Source organism: Buteo buteo, chromosome 21 (assembly GCF_964188355.1).
Source record: "Buteo buteo chromosome 21, bButBut1.hap1.1, whole genome shotgun sequence".
Taxonomy (NCBI): domain Eukaryota; kingdom Metazoa; phylum Chordata; class Aves; order Accipitriformes; family Accipitridae; genus Buteo; species Buteo buteo.
In genome coordinates this window covers 13,197,954-13,224,424 of record NC_134191.1, presented here as the reverse complement: position 1 = coordinate 13,224,424, position 26,471 = coordinate 13,197,954, and the positions used below count along the sequence as shown (strand labels likewise).

Below are 26,471 nucleotides of genomic sequence, written 5' to 3'. Positions count from 1 at the left end.
TTACCCTTTATTTCTACATTTCTTTTCTTTTCCTTTTTCTTTTAAAAAGCCTTCGTAAGAAACTTAGCATGGAAAGGTGACTTCGGTGCACGGAAGACAGACACCATGCCGTTCGTTAAAGCAGACAAATAAAGGGTTCATCCTGTAAAGCAGCTGAGCACCAACATTTTCTGTCAGCTCTAGAAAAGCTTCTGGCTTGCAGCGCTTAATACAATTGAACTGTGGAGGCCATTATTCTGCAGGTTTAGATCCAGCCTGAGTCTCTCTGACTTCATTAAAGCTTCATATGGGCAAAGGGAGACCCTAGTCTGCACAAATCCTTGGAGCATGACAGCCTCATTGCTTTCCCTCTCACTGCAGCCACCTGAAGAAGAAGACCTGGCACTCTCTATTTACTACTGTTTATTGTAAAACACATATAACATCATCAACAAACCTTGTGCCCTACACTTATGGGAGGAGACGTTCCCTGAGCCAAAGTGCTGGCAATCTAATTACGATGCGTTCAGAAAACCTCACGCTCACGTTAGCACTATAAAATAATGATATTAATCAAAATTAAACACCATTCAAGGGACACTGACCATACATTTTAAACTGAAAGTGTGACGAGTAAGATTAGATGAGACACATTCAGCAGACTCCCGGGGTCACATTTTGAAACAGAGGACCACCACCATCATGTCTGCAAAAAAGCAGATACACAGCCATCTCTCATTTGCAGGCACAAACTAGCAGATGGTTTCCAAAACCAGGAAAGCGAACTTAAAGCACCCACTCTGTCTTTTACAACTTCACAAGCATGAATTTTGCATGGAAAAAAATGCATGTGTACATCATTAACAGATGCAGGTCCTAACTGTTCCACTTTGATTATTTCTTTTTAACTGCCTTGTTTCTGACATCTTTTAAAAAGGCGCACAACGGCTTCTCACTATTTATTCAAGATCTTGAAGAAAAATTATTCCTGGTGGGTCTTGAGCTCCCCCCATTGACTTCTCTATAGCAGCTAACATCCAGGCCTCATTTCAATGCTCCGCCATTGTCCAGACAAGCTTTTCTGGGTGTGATGTTGAATCTTTACAACAATGAAGATGTGATTGCCCTCTGCTGTGTGTATGCTCACTGTATTTTAGCACTACCACTGCTAACAGAAGTTACTGCTATGCCCAGCCGTTCCTGGAGATTGCTGCTGCTCAGCTGAAGAGCTTATTTTCCTCTTTCTTCAGTGAAGGAAGAATAATCATTTCTCCCTAAGCTCTTCCCCTTCCTTCCCTAGCCAAAGTCTTTTACGATCCGAAAGACCCTCCCAGTCTCAGACTGGAGCACAGGGTTATTACACGCTCTGTATTATGTGCACCATCAGCACTCCAATGAGCTGATGGTAATATACTTAATGGTGCCAAAATTTGTGAATGTGCCAGAAGCCTTTTGACACCATTTGCCACAAACACTAACCCATAAACTCCAAGCTGCAGGCCATCTGCATGTCACCCAAATGACTATCAAATCAGGTTTTCAACAGCCTCCAGCATGGCTCATTCTCCATTAACTCTCCATTGTTAGTGTTGACAAAGGGTGTAACCATGCTCATGGCTAAGGACTTCGGAAGTCTCCTGGCTTATGACCAATTTCTATAGTAATTCAAGGACTGGCAGTTGTCATTTTTTCTGAAGAAATAACCAGCCTCTCTTTCTTCCTTCTACCCATGAAATACTTGTGGCTTTGGGGAGATCTGGAGCTCCTTCTCCAAAACAGGAAATTCAGTTCTAAAATGCAGCACCTTTATTCTGCCCCTGGTGCAGAGTGGGTAAGTTCCCAGAAGGTCAGGGAAGGCACTGGAATAACGTGAGAAAGATTAAGGCCACAGTTTAGGGCTTTTGTCACCTTACCTTTAAGACACATTCTCTACTCTTTCTAAACTGTGTTACAGCATTCTGGATATATAAAAGAGGCAGCAACCTTAGGGAATACCACTTCATAGACAGATCCACAACAGAATATAAAGCTGGAGATAGGTCATGCTCTTTCCTTTCCTGTGCTGTGACATGAGGACTGAACCAGGGAACAAAGGGATGTGGCTGGGAGGGAGCTCTCTGGCTATTCTTCACTGTTAAATCAACTCCCTTCAGCAGCATCAAGGCTCAGAGCTATTTGAATGTACCTGAGGAACGGGAGCAAGCCCAGGTGACACATGAATTTGATTTTAGACAAAAGGATAGCTAAAGACTTTCACATTGTTATGCCTAAAACCGTTCCCTGGTTCTTTTCTGCCAGTCATTTGCTCCTTCCTCCAAATATCTTCTTGCAAACAACTTAATTTAGAAATGCTTCCAACAGCTGCTGTCTGCGTCAATTTGTCTTTTGAAGCCTTTTTTATTGCAGAGACTGTCTTACTCCATGTTTTTCAGAATGGTGTGTAGCTTTACACTTTTAAAGATGGGATCAGACCTTTATGATGCTAAGAGCCCTCCAGTCCTGTGCAAGAGATGTGGAAATGATGCATCTTCTATCCTATCCTATCCCATCCTATCCTATTCTATTCATAAACCTCCCCTACCAGTTTCTACCTCAATGCCTTCCCATGCCACATTATGCTACATCATTAAGAACTATTTTATGTGGTTTGGTTTTTACTAATCCTTAGAGTAAGTTGAGTAATGCATAGGAGAGGACTGTCCTAATGAGACCAGTTGCTTTTATTCTATCTGTTTATATTAGAAAAAGCAGACCAAGGCCTTTCATGCGGAAGGTGGGGAAGCTTACTATCATCTTATAAGCTCTTTGTACAGCTGCTGACTGGCCTGCAGGGAGCCACAGTTCAATCATGCTTAAACCTTTATTAAACAAGTCTTTCACACTCCTATGTTTAAAACAGTTTCCTGGTTCTTTCCACAAGCCACTTGCCCCTTCCTCAAAACCTCCTCTTGAAAACCACTTCATTCAGAAATGTTTACAACACTTCTGCTGTTTCAAATATTTAAACGTAGTCTCCTAGTGAGTGGAATTTTTTCCCAAAGAGCTCTAGTCAACCCCTTAGATCTACCCCAGCATACTGAAGAGTAAGATTTTGAGAGCTGAATATGATCTGGTATTCTCAGGGAGAAAAAAAAAAACACAGAAGATGGATTCAGGACCTATACTGTTAACAATAATCAGAGCTACTATAAGCTATTGAGGTGCACAGGCAGGATACTAATGTGGTAGTCCCTTCCTCTCTAGAACTGAGCAGTTGTCTTCCCTTTTCTTTCTCCAGACTTCAGTCCTTTCCTTTTCTCTCAACCACCAACAGTGACTGCCAACACAGCAAGACCTTACCTCCCTGTTCTCTCCTCCACTCCAGCTTTGAGGAAAGCAAAGCTAAGCAAGATACTGCCATCATAGTGCTTCCAGATCACCCATTTGTGTTCTGAGTTGACATTGTCCCCTTCATCCATTCTTCACAGAATCATAGAATCACAGACTAGTTTGGGTTGGAAGGGACCTTTAAAGGTCATCTAGTCCAATGCTCCTGCAATGAGCATGGACATCTTCAACCAGATCACGTTGCTCAGATCCCAGTCCTAACCTGAATGTTACCTTGAATGTTTCCAGGGATGGGGCATCCACCACCTCTCTGGGCAACCTGTTCCAGTGTTTCACCATCCTCATCATGAAAAATGTCTTCCTTATATCTAGTCTGAATCTACCTTCCTGTAGTTTAAAACCATTACCCCCTTCTTGTTCTAGCTACGGTAACAGTGATAATAATAACCAATAGCAGACAGAGCACAGAAGGGAAAAAAACCCTCAAGTGACATAATTTGCCTCGGACATTTATTCCTCATGGGACTTGGCACACTGCCATCAGTGTTGAGCGTTTCAAAAGAAAAAGATATTTTGAGTATTTATTACATTTTCTGACCTTTCTTGAGCTGATGGATGACAAGTTCAGTATGAAAACCCACCAACCTTCAGACAGTAACACAAACCCTTGAGCTTGTGATATTAATTCCTGCAAGAATACTAAGGATAACGACGTTTCTCATCAGGTAGAAGGAGTCTGAGAAGGAGGGAGAACAATTAGCTAAAGGTAGGAAATAAACAAGCGGTTCTGGCTGGACTATGAGCAAAGTACTGTGGATAGTTCTGGCCCCTGCATGTTATGTCAAACCTTAGTAGCTGCAGGTACCGTGTCTGCTTTCCTACACGCTGATACTGAAATAAGAGGCTATAAAACTTAGATTTGCTTTTCTCTGTGGGGAGTGTAGTTAGCCTAGAACTCTTTCATTGCCAACATTCAAATAAATGTAATATATATTTTTTCAAGCTCACTGGGAAGTGAACACCACAGATACACGTGATCAAAAGGGAATTAAGCAAGTTAATTCAGTTGTCACCCAGCAGGCCCATTTCCATCAGCGGTGGCATTACAGCTTTTATATGTGATTATTTTTAGCATTAATAAATAGAAGTAGGGCTGGTCTGTGGCAGGCGTGGGAGAGAGCACTGGACTTTATTACCTGCTTTGTTACACACTTCCTATTGAACCTTACTAAATTGCTCTGTCTCTGTGCTTTCCTCACCTATGGAATGTAATTTGTGTCACACAGAAGCTTGCAGGGTTTGATTCAGCAACATTAGTGAAGTTCTTAGTTGTTAAACCAGGGCAACCCCTTATGATTGTTTACAGAAAGCTTTTGCTGCAATTGGTAAACACTGGCTTGCTCTGCAGAGATGACCAGGTTCTTGGGACCTCAGCACAGTCTGTCCTTCTCCAGCCAAAACCCCACCAAAGCAGGGGAATAACCAGACAGGATTCCTGCTGCTCTATGCTCTGATACAGGCTCATTCCACTATTAAGGCCACAACAACATCCCCTTCCACCTCTCAGTCCTGACAATTACAATGATTCTTGGGAAGAGTATAATAAATCTAATTAGAGATGTGTGTCATGATAAGCAGTACCAGATGCTCCAGCATCCCCTTCCTTTAACCTTGTAATGTGCAATAAAAAGGAGCTTCTTTCTGCTATCTTGGCTAACGTCTTCTCAAGCCATAATCCATTTTATTACAGGAGAAGCTCCACCTTTACCCCTTTTCTCCTCCTTGTGCGTAAGAGACCCAAGCAGCAGGTGAAGGCAGATGGGGGGAAGCTGCTCTCTCCCAGCTGAAGGCAGCTTTCCCCCCGCCACTTTGCCGTAACTTATAGGGCACCGAAGAGGGGCAAAACCCGAGCCCTCGGCCCCCGCCGCGGGTGTTTGTTCCACGCCGGGACACGGGGCGATGGCCGCCACCTCGGGACCAGACGGTCCGTGAGGTGAGAACGCGGAAGGCCAACGAGCCAGCCCCCAGCTCCCCTCTTTTCCTTCCAGTCGCTCCCGGCTGGAACTATTTGTCCTCCTCAGCCTTTGGAGGCGCCGCGGGATGAGCTCTCCACACAAGAGACCGCCCCGGCACCCACCGCCACCGGCGCTACCCTCCCGCCGCCTCGGCGTCCCCCTGCGCATGCGCTCTCTCGTCTCCCTCCTCTTGGGTTATTCCACCCTGCCCCTCAGAGGGGAGGGGTGCCTTAAAAAAATGCAAGTTTATCCTCCCCTATATCACCTTTAGGTAAATAGTAACGCTCTGTCTCTGGTATAAAGCCGCTTTTTTGTTCTTTTGCAGTGAGTCATAGTGCGCGTGGCTGACAGGCAGGGCGGGAATCTCTCCTTGGCATTTTGCCGCCTCCCCCCCTCCCTGCGGATAGGTCGGTCCGTCTCGTCACCTTCCCCGCTCCGGAAGGGGCGGGGTGAGGCTGAGGGTCAGTGCGGGCGTTGGGTGCGCGCCGCTGCCGTCGGGCGAGCCGGGCGCGCGCTGGGCGGTTGCAGCTCCCTCGCCTCAGCCGCCGGCCCCGCCATGCCGCCGCCGCCGGGCCAGACCCAGCTCCCGGACTGGGACGGCTTGAAGCTCCAAGTGCGGACCCTCATCGCCTCCCACCGCGTCATGATCTTCAGCAAGAGCTATTGCCCCTACTGCAATAAGGTGAGGGGGCGGCGGGAGTCACCTCGGCGCGCTCTCCTCCGCGGGCCTTCTGCTCGGGCCGGCAGCCGCCGGAACGGGGGTCGGGTGGGGGGGGGGGTGGGTGTCGGAGCCGCTTCCCCTCGTCTCGCCGAGAGGAGGAGGCAGGCCTGGCGAGGCGAGAGACATCTGCCCTGAGGGCGCCCGCTCGCACGCCTGGCGGCCCGCCCCGGGCCGGAGGAAGTGCGCAAGGGGAAGAGGGCTGGAAAGCAGGCTGGAAAGCAGGCGTTGCGGGGATGCTGCTTCTTGCCACGGCACCCTTGGGGTTTAGAGCGTACCGGAGTAGTCCCGTATCCACCCCGCTGAAGTTAAGCGCTGTGTGCCGCCCCTTGGAAACTCCCGTGTCGGGCTTGAAGTGAGGCAAAGATCCTAACTGGCGTCCTCGGTAGTTCTTTCCCTTTGCCACGCGAGCAGAGGGGTAGATGAATGTGTGGGAAGTTGCGCGCAGTGTGCTTGTTCCTCGGCTAAACAGCTTTTGTATCTGTTACTGGAAGATCAGGGTGCTGGTTGTGTTGCTTTCTTAGTGAAAGTTTGAGCACCACTTTGGTGTTCAGCTTCGTCCAGGTTACATTCCTGGGGAGGGATAAGTTGAGTTTTCTGCTCTTTTTGAATTTGAGGGAGAAGATTGACTCTATAGCAAGAATGTAAGTTCTAAATGCTGGCCATAATGCATATTTAAAAAAAAAAAACAAAACACTATTGATTAATGGTGATGTTTAGAGAAAAATATTTTTTTCTAGCCCTGGTTATGCACCAGTATCACAGGGTAGCTGTAGCTAGTGAGCCAGAGTCATTGAAGAAAAACAGGATTTTCATTAGAATTTTATGATACCATCCCATTATAGTCATAGCCCATACAGAATCTGGGTGTTTGTAGGCATTGTGGCTCTTGCATGTTTACAAAGAGCATGTTATGAAATGTTAGGTAACCTTATAGTACCATATTTGATATAGCCATGGTGGAAAAGCGTAATTGGAACTGTGGGATCGAGTCCTAGTGTTCCTCAGTGGAACTGACAACCACAAAGAGACTCAGAAGCTGCGCTGCCACGTGTAGGTTAGGTTTAGTTCCTATAGCTCTTGTGAGGGAGGAGATACTATGACCCTGTTGTAGAAAATATAAATGAATATATCCTAGCTCACTGGCAACTTAACTGAGGTTTTGGGAAAGGAGGCTTCTGTGTATAAGAGAATAGGCAAAACCAATGCTTCTTCTCCAAGAATGTTTTGGCAGAAAGACAGTATAGCATAGTAGGCAGCTCAAATCCTTCTAAAATTTGCTTGCTTACCAACTTACTCAGTGGAAGTTTTAGCTAATGAAGGGTTGGAGTCTTGCTCAAGTCTAATCCACTTGTCAAAAATGTTACCTTCTGTTGAAGAGAAAACCTTTTGTTGAGGACTTAAGTGCTGTCCATTGAGAAATGCTTAGTCGGGCCCATCTGTATTGCTATGTGTGCTTTTAGTTATCATGGTTGACCAAGTGTTGATATGTGTGGCACTCAGTCCAGTGTTTTTGAGATCATACAATGGCATAGTAACTCTTTAAACCTTGCAACCTTTTCCTTCATCTGTTTCTGGTATTGCAGTGGGGCTAGACTAACATAAGGAGCTTAAGGGAAAAATAGACTTGATTGTAGTCCAGTAATTCAATTTCAGATTAATGTTCTTTCCTGCATCTGTTCAGAGCTTCTCTATTAGGCAGGATTACTTGCTTCAGGGAAACAATCAGATATGAGGAATATTATCTTTATTGTCTTGGAAGGGGGAAGAATGAAAATCGTGAGTAGGAGGGCCCTCTCTCATGGCCCTTTCTAGGAGGGAGAGTTGAAAGACCCGATATGAATCTTTGTGAAGGAACAAGTGATAAGCTTGGCAGGGATGGGGAGAAAGAACCGATTGCTCTAGTAGGCAGATTTCCTTGGCTTACTTTCCCATTTGGAACAGAAGAGAAAGGTAATATAATGAAGAAAACATGTAGAAGAGGTATTTATTGCAGAGAGAGAATTAGGAGAAAGCTTATGACAGAAGGAAGCCACACATGAGACATTAAGTGATGAAACAGAGAAATACCTGCAACAGTATGAGTATGAACAACCCCTCCCACCAAAGACTTAGAAAATAGTGAAAGGAATGGGAGAACAATGGGTAATGCAGCATTCTTGCTAGCTGATCTAGTCTGTAGAATTAATGAAGTGGATATAATTTGACAATGTAGTTACAGCTTGGGTACTTAGCCTGTAATCACATAGGTTTTTGAGTTCTTAAAGACAGACAGATATGAATAGTGTGTACTGTGTCTGTCTTTTACTGTAGATGGTTGTTAGTAATGTGCTTTTGGTAGGATTAATGGAAAAGTGGATGATGTTTAGCGCTAGTTCAGAGAATACTCGTGCTCTAGAAGGACCTGATTTGGAGGGTGGGAAGAATTCTTTATTTCAAATGCAGGTAGCCATGCTGGAAGAAAATTAAGATTGTGCTTTCCTTCAGAAAAGCACTGCAAATAAATTCTCTAAATGAATTAAGTAGTTGATTCTGTTCAGTTTAGCTAGTAGTGTGACTAGGCAATTATGCAGTTCTTTTTCTGCAAATGCAATTTATTGTTCAATTGCTTTAGCAAGGCAGTAGTGGAGAGGGGGTGGTGTTAGAATGACTTCCTTGTCATAATTTAACTTGACTGTTCTTTAGTTTCTTACCAACCTGAAAAGACTTAATATTAAGTAAGATAGAAATGCATAAAGAAAACATAGGGTTTTAGCATGAAAAATTGCCAAGTCTGAACACTGTGATACGTTGAAATTATTTTAAGAGCAACAACTGTAGTTTCCTAAAAGTTGCTGGTTATTCTAGTTATATGTTACGCTATTACCGATTACATTCTGTATCCACAGGGGTTTCTGGTCAATTCAGCTCTAGCTATTATAGAATGTTAGCTGATATATGCAACAGCAGACCTAGGGCATACCATTATTACTTAACTTTACTGTATGAAGCTTATTTCAAACCTGCTTAGCTACCCTAGTGACAGAAAGTATCTCCAGGAAGAGTTTTGTAAAGTGTTAGATAATTTCTCTGAAACTGAGAAATTGGTCTACTGTTTAATAATATCTGGAAATATTTCTAGTCTCTCTTTTTGTGAAAACTGGAAGGATTTAGTAGGTAAATAAGGCCATTGCACTGGTCAGAAGGGAAGTAAATGGTTGTATCAGTGACCATACAACCTAGTATCCCATCCCAGACAGTTGTTGGAGAAACTACATTTTTAGGATTGGGGTATAAGGAAGGAAATTTCCTAGTATGTCACTGAAGTTTCCAGCACTGTGTGGCTCAAGAATTTCTTGACCTGAGTTTGTATTAGTTTTATTGAGTTAAGTTTTCAGTGGATCTTTCTTTCATTAGTTGGTCTAGTAGCTGTTGATCTCCTTTTAATTTTGGCTTTTACAATGTCGGGTGGCAATAAGTTCTCTGGTTTATTGCATGGAAAATTTACTTCCTTTTAATTTCGAAATTGTTTTCTAGTAGATGCAGTTGTTGCTGTTTGCTCCAGTGAGTATTTCTCAGAAATCATTTCCTGTTCACCTTATCTAGATATTACTCATGATTAGTGTGTGTTATCTTTCTATTCCTCCTAATCATTTTCTTTTCCAAACTGAAATAATCTATTATCTCTTGCCTGTATTGAAGATTTCGTAACTGATCATATACTTGTTACTTTTCTTTCTTTCTCTTTCATTAGCACAACACAAGTATGATTTATTCATAAGTATAAAGTGCCATAGCTATTTCTAATTAGGATGCTGACACTTGTCTGATTTTTTTTTCTCTACTCCATATCTTCAGTAGAGAATAAAGGTTGCCTAAATGCATTGTCTTAAATCTGTCCTTTCTTGAGTGTAATCCTTTCTTGTTCTAAATGTTCTCTCTCCTGTCCTCACTTCTGCCAGCTGCTGTAACAATATTTCAGCAGTTTTTTAAAAAAACAAAACACTGATGGAAACTTGTCTGTTACCCTGCTGCTTAGCTGCAAACTAAACCAGCAGCCAAATAGCTAATTTTGTGACTTCCCTCCACATTCTTAGCTTACACTTCATAGTAGCAATCCCTTTAAGCTTAGCTTTTTAGATCTTTCATGGCATTCAGCTTGGGCTTTGTAACAGCAGTTGTAGAGCAGGACGTCTGGAACAGTTCCACTGCTGTTTGACTTTGATTCAGTCCATAGCCATAGTCATTCCAGTAAGCAAGCCAGAAGGGAATGGTGAGTTTAGGACAAAAGTTTTTAGGGCCACCTAGATGGTTAGAGGACTGGAGCACAGGATGTGTGAAGAAGGAGCTCAGTTTGTTCAATCTTGAGAAGGCTAAGGAGGGATTTTAGTTGCTGTCTTCAGCTACCAAGTGGGAAGACAACCAGACTCAGGGTTGCAGAGTGAAAGGACAAGGGCCAATAAATACAAGTTGCAACGAGAGATACTCCAGTGAGATAAAATGGAAATTCTTCACTGTGAGGATTGTCAAACATTGGAACAGCCCAGAGAGGTTATGGTACCTCTGTCCTAGTAGATATACAGAACTGGAGTGGACAGTGCTTGCGCGACTTGATCAACCTTCACATTTGGCCCAGCCTTGAGCAGGGAGTTGGATCAGATGACCTCCAAAGGTCCCTTACAACTTAAATTATTCTATAATTGTAGAACTAATGTAATCAGTTATACAAGCAGAGCTTATTTTTGTATATAATGGTTGATATATGATGTGGTAAGAAACTTACCATGTAGGTGGGGCAGAATACAAAAGCTTTATGTTTGTCTGCATAAAGCTGAAACTCCGTAGAAAGCACTGGAATACTCAGCCTTTGGCATAGTAACAGCATTGATCACAGCAACATTAAAAACATTTTGTTCATCGTGTGTTTGACATCTTTAAGCTTATTAGATGTGACTCAACTTACTCTTAGTGAAGTGCTGTCAATAAATTTGAGGTTCATCAGAAAGCTGGTTGTAAAAGATTTCTTCTGAATTGGCAGCAACTTAGTGTGCTTCATTGTTCTGGCTCCTTGCTGGCAAGTGGATCCATCACACAGACATTTAGTGCTTCTTGCTAGAGCTATTTTCACATCCAGATAGTTATGATTAAAGCAGATTTATTTTTTTATGCATTGCCTTACAATGTCTATTTGCATGGGTAAGCCTGCAAGTTATATTTCAAAGGAGTAAATATTGCCATATGTAATACTGCATCCTGTGTCATGAGGTATGGTGTTGTCCATCTGGAAGGACAGTTCACAGTTTCAATACTGCCAGTTTAACGAACGATGTTACTGTAAAAATCTCAGTTCTAAAAGGCTACCTGATTTGAATCTGGTAATGGTACACTCTATCCATCCAGAACTGATGTTAGAAAAACACCCAGAACTCTGTCGCGGGTGGGGGGGGGGGGGGGGGGCAGTAAATCTCAACTAAGTTGTCATTTAGGATGTTTGTTGTTTTTTTCTTTTTAAGACTAGGTTTGTTTATGGAGTTCTTTTATTTATTGCTGACTTCTGTATGCATGAAATGTGTTCCTAGGACATGTTCTAGTGATACTGTATCTGAGTTTGTTCATGGCAATGCAGGAGAAAAGCAGCCTTTTAATGACCAAGCATCTTCAGAATGCTTCTTCTGCTTAAAGGAGAAGAGTAGCAATTTAAAAGGTTAAAAAATGTAACTGTTACATTCTGATATTAACTGCCTCAGTATTTCACAAGCAAGATATGACTGATTTAGTAAAATAATGGCAAACAAGTTAGAACCACTCCTGCCTGATTCTGAAGGCCAAGACAGATGTTGTTAAAAAGCAAACCAAGAATCAGAGCTGGAAAAAAGTTCAAGAGATCATCTAGTCTTGTCCCGTGCCTCAGGGTAGCAGAAGCTGTAGTTCAAACACTTTTGACATGTACTTTGAAGCCACTCACTGATGAAGATTGTCATCTGCCTAGGCAATACATTCCAGTGTCTTGCTGTTAGGAAAAGCTTTTCATGAAGTCTAATCTCAATCTCTTGATGCAGTTCAAGACCATTAGTTCTTATTCCATCCACCACTGCTTCTTTTCTTCCTTGAGGTAGTCAATTATTTATTTAAACACAGCTGTTTCTTTCCTCATCTTTTTTATGTTAAACCCAACTTATTAACTCCTTACAGTAACTGTTGCATGCTTGTTCTAAAACTTTTCTGAAGTACAGCAACCAGAAGTGAATTCAGGTCTGGTAGGCATGAGCTGTCCTAGTGCTGAGTACACTTGGGGAGTATTACCTTTTCTGGAGCTTTTTATAATGCACTCTCTTTTTTTTTTTCTTTTTTTTTTTTTTATTTACTTGACAGTGTTTTGTTTTGCATGTTATCCTCTACTCCTGTGGTGTTTTTTTTCTTTCTTTCCTTAGTACTATCAGGGAATCTGGCTGCTACTTTATTTCTCCTCTTGATGTTTTTCCATAAGGCAGTTTATTCTCATGGCTTGTGGTCTCTGTCAGAGGTGAAGTCTGCAGCTAAGCAAATTCTATATAGAAACTTTTCTTAAGGTAATGAAACTTTTATTGGAACGTTGCTGTGATGTGGGATGCTTAATCTGAGTGCTGTTAGATAGCCTGGGTTTAAGTGAGGAACATTACCAAAACCATGTAGGGCTAGGCCCTTGAGGCATAATAACTGAGGCTTAAAAGTTACCTTTATATGTCCGACAATCAAGTATTGACACCCTGAGCTGTGTGTCAGATCTTGTCAAACCTTTGCATTGACATTGTGTCTTTTCTGTTGTAGGTGAAAGAACTCTTCCGTTCTATGCATGTGGAGTACTATGCTTTGGAACTTGATGTAACTGGTAAGTAGAAGAAAGAAAATCTTATCACATGCTGCTTAATGTAACTAAAAATGGGAGACTGCATGACTCCTTAAGCTGTCTTGAACTAACTGGAGGATAAATAAAACAATTAAAATCAGTTTTAATATATGCAGAGATAAAAGCAATTAGGCTTCAATGTGGATTTTAATACAGGATGTGTTTTTAATACAGCCGAAGGCTTTGACTCTTTCTGTACAAATCATCAACTGATAGAGGGTGTGAGATTTGATTTTTCTCTGAGGAGCTCTGTCTTTTGGGGGAAAAGCCTGTGGAATTTTTCTCCTACCTCAGGTTCTTATGTGGCCTTAGATGAATCGTTAATGTTTGACTTGATATATGGGTGACCTTTATAGGGAAAGTTGCTGAGTCATTGGAAGGAAGGGTAAATTCCAGTACCTTGGCTGTTACTAGTTTGATGTTGTTGGGTTTTTCTAAAAGCCCAAGCTGCTTTAGATTTAGTACATGTGTAGTGCTTTATGCATACATGTATGTAATGCATGTAGCTTTTAATGTAGTTTTAAGAAGTAGTTTCTAACATAATTCTTAATAAATTCTTAATTGCACTGTTGGTAAGCTGTTGAATATGTATTATCAATTTTCTTCTGTACAAAGCTCAGTTTCCAGTGCTTTTTTAAAGTGCTAATGCTTTTTTGAAGTGTTTGTGCCTAAACAGTGTTTGGGAAAAATGTACTTATTTATTGATCAATAGCATCTCTTCTTACTTATTTTTACTTTTTATTAAAGTTGTGATATTGTGAACTAATTATACCCCAAGATATGTAAAGTACAATGCACAGTCATTTTTTTTCTGTAATACTCCTAATTGATAATGTATTTCCCCCGCATTTGTTCTGATTACTGATACTAAGTAGATATGATCTTGGAGTAAAAAGATTTTAGTCAGTGATTACTAAATTTTCCTTCCCACTTTTACTGCTGGACAACTGTTGAGAGATCCAAATTGAGCCTGTGTGTAGGTGCTGATGATTCAGATGACAGGTCAGGTCGGGCAATGCTAATCTTAAAACTGGAAGGTTTAAGACAGCGTGATGGGTAGAAAAGGTCTGAAGGTAGCCTTAGGGTAAGTAGAAGAGCATGTTCATTCTTCCCATCCCCATATTTTCATAATACAAAGCTGCTGGGCAAAACTACATGCACTTAGACAGAACATACTCCAAAACCAGGCAATTCTCATGAAAGAAAAGCTGTCTATATGATCTCTTGTGATATCTGGAAAATTATTTTTGTGTAGTACCAAGTGTGACACTGTCAGGAAGAGACTGATAAGAATCCAGGATATACAGGGACTAAACTCTATTGCTACAACTTTACTCCATTCTGTAGGAATTATGGCTTGAAGCACCAATTTATTCTCGGTATTTAAGCATGCTCTTCTGAGAAGTGGTTTCTGAAGACTTGCTTATGTTCAGGAAGTCTACAAATGTGATGCTTATAATAGAATTGTTTTCTTGGCAGGCCTACGCTATATTGCAGTCCGAACCTTTAATGCTTCAGTTGTCTTAAACACTCCCTTCTTGAAAATTGTTCTATAATGTACCTCTTTCTTTTATTCTTAGCTGATGGACCCAGTATTCAGCAAGTGTTAGCAGAGCTAACTAATCAGAGGACAGTGCCTAATGTATTTGTGAATGGAACTCACATAGGTGGCTGTGATTCAACTTACCAGGTAACTTTTCTTTAAAATCCGCTGGAAATTGACAAGACTACAGAGTGAATTTGCTGTTTGATCATAATTAAATATTGTGTGACATACTAGACTGGACGATCTAGGGCAGAAAGGGCAATGTCACTCAGTTTTTGTTTGCTCAGAAATGTGCATGGTAATTTCTTTTTCTTTTTTTTTAACTCTCCCAGGCTTATCATGATGGATCACTGCAGAAACTTCTTGGGGACAGCACAAATACAGAACCTTATGATTATGACCTCATTATTATTGGTGGTGGCTCAGGTGGACTTGCGTGTTCTAAGGTATGATGTGAAAATTGCATTAAAGAACAGGTTGTGTATTAAAATTCTTCAAAAGTTAGTCTCTCTATTAATCACAGTAGTATGAAACAGTCTATATTTTGATGATTGTTACCGTTCAACTTGTTAATTAATGAATCGGTAGCAGTCTAGTAGTATGCTCACTTACGAGATCGTGGTCTGTGTGGACCAGTTTCTAGCCAATGTTTATTCAGGTGTCGATCCTAATAATAGGTTTTAGGTTCCTGGCTGAGGGTGGAACTAGAAGTTTAAGTATCTGCTCTTCATGTGTAGTACACAGGCACTTTAACACTTGCAAACAGTAATCTGGAAAACTTAAAGGCTACTCGTGAAGTACTTTGTTTAGGATTCAGGATCACCAGTCACCTAGAATGAAGTGCTTTCAGCTGTTCTCTCAAGGAACTGGTTCACTTTTTAGTTCTATGTCTAGCTGCTTTTTCAGAAATGGTAATAGAGATTGTGTACCTCTTACACAATTAGCTGTTGTTCAGAGTGCCTTAGGACCTAAGGTGTGGATTCAGTTTTCTCTTCTACCTGAGGAATTTGAACACAGGCTTCCCTCCTCTGTCAGGTATCCTAACTGTCAGTTTATGGTTATTCTTGACAGCATTGGCAATTGCTGTACAACAATACAGCAACACAACAGTGCAACTTTCACTAGATAAATATAAGGCAGGCAGAAGAAGGCGACAACTGAATTCTTGAATTGGCCAGTTGGGCATTTTCAGAATGCTCCAGATCTTTCTTTGCAGTGCCTTCTGGGACATCAGTTATACACTTGGTGATAATTACCAAACTGTTCAGAGTGGGACAAGTCAGGTATTCACAGAATACAAGATAGTTGGCTAAACCTTGCTTGAGCCAGGATTGTGCAGGAGTTCTTAAACAGATTTGAGACACCTAAATATTTGATCTAAGCCCTTGAAAGATCAAACAATGGGTAGATTCAATCAAGTGCCTGGTAATTCCTTGGATAGAGTATTGTAGGATTATTCAAGTTGGAATGGACATGAGGAGGATGTCTAGTCTAAGCTTCTGCTCCAAGCAGGGTCAACTGTGAGGTCAAACAAGATTATGCAGGACCTCATTCATTTGGGCCTTGAAAATAGCCAGGGGTGGAGATGGCACAGCCTTCCTGGGAAACCTGTTTCACTGCTTGAGTGTCCTCATGGTGTGAAAGTTCCTTATATCTAGTCTGAAACTATCTTGTTTCAACTTATGGCCATTGTCTTTTGTCCCTCCACTACTCACCAGTGTGAACAGCCTGGCACAGTCATCTTAATGACCCTCTCATAGTTAATGGGAAGTTGCTCTTGGGTTCCCTCCAAATCCACCTTTTCTTCAGACTGAATGTGTCAAATTCCCTCACCCTTCTCATAGGACATGTGCTCCAGCCCCCTGAGCATCTTGGTGGTCTTCCATTGAACTGTCTCCAGTTTATGTCTTCTTTTTTTTTTATTCATTCATGAACATGCCAAGTCAGTCCTGCCCTCCTGAGAGAAAAGGAGAGCTAACAGCATAAATATTTCTTTGAGTGAGGTAGAAGAAGATCATAGGCTGATAAGTCTATCTTGTACCCTCTTCAGATCATGGCTTTTGACAATGTGGGATGATATGGATGCAGCATTGAACATAAGCATCCATTCAGAGTTTGGAGGAAAGTATTAGTTTTTGAGAGATTTAAATTTTTGTCTAGTGAAGGAGCTGGAAGAGCCATATGTGATAATGACACTAAGTAGCAAATGAGCCTTCTATTAGTGCTAAGTATATCATGACTGTAAATGAGCAGACAGGCTTTCTTGGTCAGGCAAAAGCTCAGTAATGCTGACTTGTCTCTCTGTCTTTTATAGGAAGCTGCTGCCTTGGGAAAGAAAGTAATGGTATTAGATTATGTTGTTCCAACACCTCTCGGAACCTCATGGGGTAGGCTTCAGTTAACTTGTATTTTATGATGTTTGAGTGCTAGTGATACATACTGAGTTGTTAGATATTATGGATTTGTATTCTTAGAAATTGTGGCTGAATTCCTGTAATTCTGGAACACAGATAATAAAGGAGTTGTTTTCCTGGCATGCCTGCTTTTCTGGACAGTTATTTGTGTTTTGTGCATTTCTAACTCTCGGTTCTTTGTCAAATGTTGTTCTAGTTTTGTTCACTTCCAAATTGTGTCTGGGTAGTGTATCTGCATGTTCACATTCCAATGCTTGGGGCGGGGGGAGGGGGGTGTGCCTTTTAGTTCTAGTTCTATTTCATGGACAACTGACCTAGGCTACCCCTAGAACAGTATGGCTATGCGTGCCTCACCTTTCCATAATTAAAGATAGCTGCTGTCTGACCTTATTAGTGCTATTGGCAGTTGAGAATGAGTGAGGAACTTCATTCATCAAGGTTTATTGAGTCAAGGTATGAATGTGCTTTCATAGCCAAGATTTCAAACAAATACGTATTTCAAATTCCACATAATAGGTGATACTGAAGCCTATGAACTCTGAGCTTTTTGCCTTGCTTACTTGCCAATCTGACTAAAATCTGAAGTACTGTGGAGTAAATATCCTGGGTCTGTGTTTAAGACAACACGCTGTACCCTTAGTGGTTCAATGAGTCAAGTAACCTCTTAAACTGAATACAAACTTGTAAGCTTAGTGTGTTCATTGTATTTAAAAATGTCTCTTACAACAGAAACTTCATGTTTCTTGTGTGGCTATAGCAAACATCACCAACTGATAAATGGATGATTATACAAAGCACATGATAGAAAAAGCATAAATAATATGGTTCTTTCCATCTTAGGACTTGGTGGAACATGTGTAAATGTCGGTTGCATTCCTAAGAAGCTAATGCATCAAGCAGCACTTCTCGGTCAGGCACTGCAAGATTCAAGGAAATACGGGTGGCAGTATGAAGAGCAAGGTTAGTAAGAACACAGAGGACAGACCAAAGCAGCGTACAGATGAGACTCTGAGCTTAAGATTGTTCTTGTACTTTGGGCTTAGTAAAATAGAGGCAGAGTTCAGTAGTTTTCTTGGGTGAATCAGAAGGCAGCCTCCTTGAGTCATAGAAACCTTTAGGACTGAAAGCTCATTGTGTTTTGTTCCCTGAAAAAAATGAATCTGAATTAAATGGAAGAACTTCTAGAATGGGCTTTCTTTCAGATAGTAATAAGTCAGGTAAATATTAGCGTAGTAGAACAAGTCTTTAATATGTATCCTCATTACTAATTATAATGTTTTCTTAGCATGATGTACAATGAATAAGACTTCAGTTTTTCTTGAACAGTTCATTGCACTTTGATTTCTTTAAATATGAAATTAATGTCTTGTTTCAGTTAAACACAACTGGGAGATCATGGTAGAAGCAATTCAAAACTACATTGGTTCTTTAAACTGGGGATATCGAGTGTCCTTAAGAGAGAAGTCTGTGACATACCTCAATTCGTATGGAGAATTCATTGAACCACACAAAATTAAGGTATGTGCTGTGCTTAAAACATTTAGTTGGGAGGGAAAACTCATGTTCTAGAACTGCCTTTTAAAATCCAAAAAGGAAAAGGCTTAATCTTGACATTGCCAACTTAAGTCAACTGAAGTTAAAAACTCATTTGTGAAATAAGTTATTTATTCAAATTATTATTGTACTTTAGTACATGCCACAGTGTTTGCAAACCTAGTTACTGTTATGTAAGAGTAATTTGGATATCTGTAAACTTATGTCTTGCATGAATAGAGTAAGGTGGTCTTTGGTTGCTAACTTCATGACTGATGTCAGCAGCTGGGGGGCTGGGGAGAAGGAAAAAACTTTAGCTGTGTGATTTTGCCACTTGGAAAATCTTCATACTAAAGCATAAAAACTATTGAAATTAAATTCAGATTAAGCGCTTGAGTAACAGCACTGCTAGAACCTTATGCTGTATCAGCATAAGAATTATACTGTCAGTTTTGCAAGACAAAACATGTGCTGGCAATCTTGCTGTATGTGATGATATTGTAGCAAGGTTAACTTAGAAGAAGTGCATATTGAAGACAACTGTTTGTTCAGTGTGTGTAATCGTCTGTTTTCAATATGAGTTTATGAAGGCTGAACTACATGAGTTTCAAACCAAGAGACCAGCACCGAAAAGATAGTAGTATGCTCAACTTATCTACCAACTGTTCTAGTGTCCAGGTATGCAGGTCATCTACTTAAGTGTCCTTAGTCTATAAATGAAGTAGAACAGAAAGACTTTCAGCAGGAGGTTGGACTACATGACCTCCTGAGATCCCTTCCAACCTGAATTACCTGATGACTTGATCGAGAGGAAGTTTAGCTTCATCTGTGTTGGAAAATAACTAAAGAGCAAGAGTGAAGGTCAGATTTTGAGATGCATTGGCAAGGTGAAATTTCCCAAGACCAAGGGCCTCTAGAGGTCAAATTAGTTTGAATTCATTTAAGGTTGTGTCTTAGGCCCTCTGAAATCATGTAACTAGATACATTTTTATTTTTTTTTAATTTCTACATTATCCTAAGAACTAATTGATGATATTCTGCCACTAGCATTCTGTTGGCCTTTTATTGGAAGTGGGGGGCAGGGTGGGGCTTAATTTGTTGTGGCTTTTTATAACTTGAAAGTGAAGTTGTTATGAACAATTCAATCTAAATGAGTAGTTGAAATGGGCAGGATTCAAAGAGTAAATAATTTTAAGTGCTCTAATGTGAGAAAAGCCTGAAAGTTTGTAGTTTAAACCTGTTATTCTTCAGTGACCTGCATGGCTTCTCTAAATGCATTAGTTCTTGTTTGAAACTGCTTGTTCTTGATTTGTAGACATACTCACAATATTTAAGGGGAGGATTACGTATTTTTTTTTCATTTTATCTTAAGACTTGTTCCTACAATAAAGACTTTCTTAACTGTGTCTATATAAACAGGCAACTAATAGAAAAGGACAAGTAACCTATCACACAGCAGAGACTTTTGTCCTGGCAACAGGAGAAAGGCCTAGATATCTGGGTATCCCTGGAGATAAAGAATACTGTATTACAAGGTGAGATGAAAAGGCATAATAGACTGACCTTTGTCTGCTCTAGTGCTTGCAAAGACAAACGAGCTTGTTTTGAAAGAACCTTGTAACTTACACTTACTTTCTTTTTAGTGATGACCTCTTCTCCCTGCCTTATTGCCCTGGCAAAACTCTAGTTGTGGGTGCTTCCTACGTGGCTCTAGAGTGTGCAGGATTTCTTGCTGGTCTAGGTCTAGATGTCACAGTGATGGTGCGTTCCATACTACTTCGGGGCTTTGACCAAGAAATGGCAGAAAGAGTAGGTGCTCACATGGAAACACATGGTGTAAAGTTCATCAGGAAGTTCGTACCTGTTCAGGCAAGTGCTTTCTTTAGGTTTCTTCTCTCCATGCAAAATTACTTTAAACAGCACATGTAGAATGTACGTGCTGTCTGGGAAGGCTTTGGCTCTCTACAGGTTTAAATGTTTTATGAGATTAAGCTGGTTTTAGTGCTGAATGATAGATTGGTAGGTCAAGATTTGAAGTGACAATGTAAGTGACCTCTGCTGCTTAAGGTCATTCTAAGGTTACAAATATTTATACAGGTTGAACAGCTGGAGGAAGGCATGCCTGGGCGACTGAAAGTGACAGCAAAGTCTACTGAGGGACCAGAGATCTTTGAAGAAGAATATAACACTGTAAGTGTTTCTGGATTTGAAATAACTGAATATAGCAGCACATGAAAATGTATTAAAATGCTTTAAAAGTTGTTCAGGAAAAAAAATAAGGGAAATCTTGCTTGCAAAATTGTTCACATAAATTACTGACAGAAAAAAAACCATGAAAATTCAATATTTGTCTTCAGTTGAGCCCTGTCAGCAGAATGGGTGAAACTTTACATGCCTGGAATTTAGTTCATCTGAACAGTGTTGTTGCTTCTATTTTTGTTCTGATACTAATGTTTTGCTGTTTGTTGCATCTCTGAAACAAGTTGCACATGGAGGAGCCTTAACTGTTTGTGGCTCTTTCAAACAATTTTTGGAAAAGTCACTTTCAATTGCTTGCTTCACAGTTTTTTCAGAAAAAGGCCAAAGGGAGTGTTATGCTGATTATGCTTTTCTTGCATAAAATTATTGCATTTAATTTTGGTTTTTTAGGTTCTGATAGCCATTGGTCGTGATGCATGTACCAGAAACATTGGTTTAGAGACAGTTGGTGTCAAAATCAATGAGAAGTGAGTATTGCTCAATTCCTTTAAACCACACTGAATGCAGTGATATTTTTAAAGAGGTTGGAAAAAAAAAAAAAACAAAACAAACAACCTAATGATACTGATGCTTTTTTTTTTAAATCCTCACTCTTACACCTGGCAATTATGTGAACCTTTAAAACCTTTTCTCTCCTGGATTTGAGCACTGTTGTCCATTAACTCTATTTCTTTAATATGTATTTTGTAAAAACTATTCTGATTTAATGCCTATGCATTAATACCCACTGTGCTTAAAGAAATAGATTAATATATTTGATTTATTTACTTAGAAACTACAGTTTAATATTCTCTTAATTTAAATGTTTTATTCAGCTCATGTGGCAAGTTAGTCTAGGGATTTTAAGAGGCAGCAAACTACTCGCTTCCTACAGATTTAACTTTTTTCTTGTTTCTCCCTGGTGTCAGTACAAAACTGGTACAAAGGAAGGGCTGGATTATGTTGTGCAGGAGAAAGAAAAATTAAGATCAGGTTGCAGCAGCTAACAACTTACTAAGCCAACTTAAATATGTGAGTGATGTTGCAGCTCTTTTTTTCCCCATAGGGAAAATGTATATTGCAAGCTGTATAATCAAGTAAAAGATCATAAGTCCAAAGACGTCTTGAGTAACCTCATTGTCATCAAACATGCACTGTTGCTTAGGTCAAAACTGGCCCATTGAATACTGACTTCAGCCATGTGTCAGAGTTGGAGGTAACTGATGCTCTGAAGAGTTTGTGGTTGAAGAAAAAAAAGGCGTAAGCATATTTAATAAAAAGTGCACAGCAGTTAGAGTAACATCGTTGTAGCAGAACTTCTCCCCTCTGTTTTTTGCTGAGCTTTAAGGAAGGCTATGGTACTGAACTCTATTCTGTTTTCTGTTTTTTTTAAAGGAATGGGAAAGTACCTGTAAATGATGAAGAACAAACCAATGTGCCTTATGTTTATGCTATTGGAGATATATTGGATGGAAAGCTTGAACTTACTCCAGTTGCCATTCAAGCAGGGAAACTGTTAGCCCGCAGGCTTTATGGTGGTAGTTCCACAAAGGTAAAGCTATAAGAATACAACTTCAACTTATTTTTATGCTTTTTGCCTCAAAATTGCAATAGCACAAGTTGATTTGTCCACTTGACTGTAGGCACTGCAAGGGTTTTGTAAAAAACAAAAAGTGCTAATACGACTTTTCCTGTTATTACTGTATAGAACTTGCGTAGTCTAAATATAAATTTTGTTTTTTTTATTTTTAGTGTGACTATATCAATGTACCAACGACAGTGTTTACTCCTTTAGAGTATGGCAGCTGTGGGTTAGCTGAAGAAAGAGCCATAGAAGAATTTGGAAAGCAAAACTTGGAGGTGAGAGCACTCAAGACTTGTTTAACTTGTAGCTTGAGAATGTTTTTCTTGGACCTTGCTGCTTTACACTCAAGGCATAGTGTTAAAACAAGATTAGAAGGTTGGCTAGATAGGTCTTTGATCATGGAAGTGTTGTCATCTTGTTAGCAAGATATTGGACTTTTAGAAATCCAGGACCTGACCTGATAATGTTAGAATTGTGCATAGCTATTTGCATGCTGCTAATGCTACACAAAAATCATTGTCTTGTCTAGTATATGTTATAAAAATCTAGTGCATTAAATGTCAAACCACCTATTTGTAAAGGCATTAAGAATTAGAATTATATCTAGCTGAATTAATTCATCAAACTCTACTGCTCTTCTTCCTGTCAATCTCCCAGGTTTATCACAGTTTGTTCTGGCCACTTGAATGGACAGTACCAGGCAGAGATAACAATACCTGTTATGCAAAGATTATCTGCAGTAAACATGACAATGTAAGTAGCAAGCTGAAATGGATATGCTGAGCGTATTCTTGAAACTTCTTTTTAGACCAGCCAAAAGACTAGTGTCTTTTATTTGGCCTGCCAGCCTGAGGCCAGCTCTACCCATTCTGTTAATGTAAGTATTTAAGAGATCTAATCAATTTGGAGAGAGCTGATTGTTTTGGTTTGGGTTTTTTTGGTAGAACAGCTGTTTGAACAAGTGGTAGCTTTATACATTATGAAACTTCATCCTGAGTTCCTATTTAAGGATAGATTTGTGCAGAGATTCGCAAGGGTTTTTCTTCCAAGTGGGTTTTGAGCAACTGTACTATCTGGTGTCTTGCTTTAGGTTTCTGGACCTTGTGGTTTTTGTGCTTTATAAAGTGCAGAGTTTTGTATGTTTAGTAGAAACTTGGAAAACATGTGGTGGTCCTAGAAAACTGATGAGAAATGGGAATTTCTAGTGATCAGTAGGTTCTTGTTGTTGCAAAAAAAAAAGTACCAATGCTGTCTGGTATCTTTCCCCAAAACTATCTGGAAGAACAGACAAACAAAGGGAGATCTTTTGGTGTTTAAAAATACTTTGGAAAGAAGGGATGATATGAGGAAACAGCATGGCTTTTAAGCTAAGAGGAAGTAAACTTACTCTTTTCCTTATTAGCCCACCTAACCCTTTCTCAAAGTCTGCAGAAAGGCTCAAAGTTCTGCTTTTATTGGAGCCTCATTGGAAATAATTAAATTCAAAGAACACAGTGGAAGAAAGGACTTTATTTAGATTTCTATGTGAAAGGCTTTTTTCCTAGGATGCTGGAGGACAATGTAAGGTAATTTAGTGTATTTAAACTGCTCGTATTATGAGGAATTTGTATCCTGTCTTGTAAATCATGGCCAGACCTCGGATAGGACATTTCTGAATGTATAGGAACATCCTGGGAAAATGTTTTAAAACATTGTTTGTATCCCTCTTGATAAACCAATTAATGAAGCAAATTTAAGCAAACCACACCCATTTTTAACTTGTTTCAATAGCCTACCACCATCACTCTGGATCTTGCTACAGAGACAGCTTGCTTAAAATTCAAGCCTATAATGTTTTCATTTTCCTTCTTGTTAACTTCTTGGGGGGGGAAGGAACAGAGAGTAAAGCTCTTCAATATCAGATTTTTAACAAACAATATAAACAGGTCCTCTGACCTAATTTTAGTGTAGAAAAATAATTTTAGATCTGAACGTACTAAATGTACTGTATGTCTATAAAATCATAAAAACAGCTGACAGAACTGTTTAGTTTTAGGCAGTATCCTTGAATTAGTGCTGTGCAATTTTAAAACTCATTCATTCTGCTATAATGGACTGAAAAGAATTGCAGAACTACTTTATTCGGAGTAGTTAATTTTTGGTGAAGACTCTGCTATTCACCTGCTTGCATAACATGTTTTTAGTGTAGTGGGAGTTACATATTAGAGCTTTTGTTAAACTTTACCTAGTACTAACTCCTGTTTTGCTCTCACCTGTCTTAAAGAATCGTGTGATAGGATTTCATGTTCTTGGACCTAATGCTGGTGAAGTTACCCAAGGTTTTGCTGCTGCAATAAAATGTGGTCTCACCAAAGAATTACTTGATGAAACAATTGGTATCCATCCAACTTGCGGAGAGGTAAGGGAGGGGGAGGGTACAGCTTGATTTTACAACCTGCTTTTGAAGATGGTTACCTAGATGCAAGGAAAGAATACTACATTGTATTTTATGATATTCATTTAGTATTTGCTTAACTTCTAACCATAAGATACTGATATGTGATAGAAAATGTGTTAATTGTGCATTGCAACTTGTTTTCTATTGTAACAGTTCAAAGAAATCTAGTATTGTTACTTTACAAGAGGAGACCAGTAGCCATGTGAATGATAATACAGAGGAACAGTAAATAAGCTGGGTTTTTTGGTGTCTTACAGGTGTTCACTACAATGGATATTACAAAATCTTCAGGACAAGACATCACTCAAAGGGGCTGCTGAGGTTAAACCTGCTGTTTTACATGTTTTCATGTTGTGCACACTTGGTTCTGTGGAAGCCCTAATACATCCAACTGCTTTGCAGCAAAATAAACATTTGCATTAGTACCACTGTATGTGCTGCAGCTGGGAGTGGTGCCTTTGTGAGGCTTCCTCAGTAAATAGTGTGTTGCAGATGGAAACAGTAATACAGCAGGGAAATCTCGAATGGTAAATCCTGACTTTGCTTGGAATCAGCACTACTGTGCTTTTTTGACGTTCTGGCTCGGAACCTTATTGTGAGGTGAGCTATGACTGATGGCTGCCATGCAAGGTTGGGAGATCTCTTTGTCTTGTCAGATGACTGAACTCCTCCTGAAGGAAATTCTTAAGTTGCACAAATTTTAAAGCTAATGCTTCTAGGCTCCAATGTCTTGTACAAATGCCTGAGATAGAGGACAAATATATAATTGAATGATTCTTGCCAACAGTTTACAGTTGACTGATTTATCTGTTGTGATGTGTTTTGTTTTACTTAATTGTATATTCAGTTAAGGCAAGATGGCACAAATAGGATGTAGTGTTGAGCAGCGCAGTTCAAGCACTAGTCTCTCACCTCAACCAGTCTAAAACTTCAGAGTAATCTAAGACATCGCTGTCACTCACGTTCATAGTTGTTTGACCTCAGGTGACATCATGTCCTTAAGATAAAAATTTAAATTGTAGGCATCTTGTGTGTCAGGGTTGAAGAGCATAAGTGCAAGATCTTGTCACTTGCCACTCTTATGTGGAGTATTGAAGTCTTGGAAGAGCAGGGTTTGAGAGTAACCTGTCCCACTAATACAGTAGGTGCCTGCCCATGATGGTAATAAGCGTTGTATGGAATTTCTTTGAAGCATGCGTTGCAGTGGAGAACAATGACTTGGTGTGCTGTCATGCTTTGTGTAGTGTTATGTACAGTCAGTACCCTGAAGCTTTCTTCCACCCCTAGCATTCTGCTCTGGGGGAATTGTGCTTGAATCTGACTCTTAGTTTTGTCCAAAGAGATGTTTTGAAAGACTGTTCTGAACATTGTATGATAGTAAACAAACAATTTTTAACTATTTAATCTATGATGTACCATGGAATTTGAAGTTCAATAAACAATGCATACAACACTTTGTGGTGTCTGACCTCATGGTTTGTGTTATTGCATACTTGAGATTTTATTGTGCTTCAATTACATTGGTTATCACATGCAGTACTAAAACCTCTATAGACTTGTGCATGCTGTAATCTTTCAAATGGAGAAACAAGTTGTCTTGCCACATATAGGGCTTTGCTCAAGAAATCTAGCATGCTTCTATTTCAGTATGCAGAATTCTCTCTGTTCAAACAGACAACAATTTTATACCACTTCTGTATACTCCAGAAGATCCTAAACACATATGTTATAGTGTTTAACCACAAAACAGCTGAAAGATGCTCAGCAGAATCTAGCTAGAGTGTTAGCAACAAATCTTGCTGGTGTTCAGTTTA

The 26,471-nt window shown here is 40.0% G+C and overlaps 1 protein-coding gene across 1 annotated transcript; it reads left to right on the top strand.

Moving 5' to 3' along the window:
* Positions 1 to 5,782: 5,782 nt before the first annotated feature.
* Positions 5,783 to 26,110, top strand: TXNRD3 (thioredoxin reductase 3). The gene is made up of 16 exons (XM_075052638.1): positions 5,783 to 6,003; positions 12,826 to 12,886; positions 14,485 to 14,594; positions 14,783 to 14,896; positions 16,765 to 16,837; positions 17,705 to 17,824; positions 18,240 to 18,382; positions 19,817 to 19,932; positions 20,041 to 20,266; positions 20,495 to 20,587; positions 21,047 to 21,123; positions 22,031 to 22,187; positions 22,388 to 22,495; positions 22,878 to 22,973; positions 24,484 to 24,618; positions 24,915 to 26,110. The coding sequence occupies exons 1-16, from the start codon at positions 5,878 to 5,880 to the stop codon at positions 24,975 to 24,977; spliced, it is 1,818 nt and encodes a 605-aa protein (XP_074908739.1). The 5' UTR covers positions 5,783 to 5,877; the 3' UTR covers positions 24,978 to 26,110.
* The last annotated feature ends 361 nt before the right edge of the window (positions 26,111 to 26,471 follow it).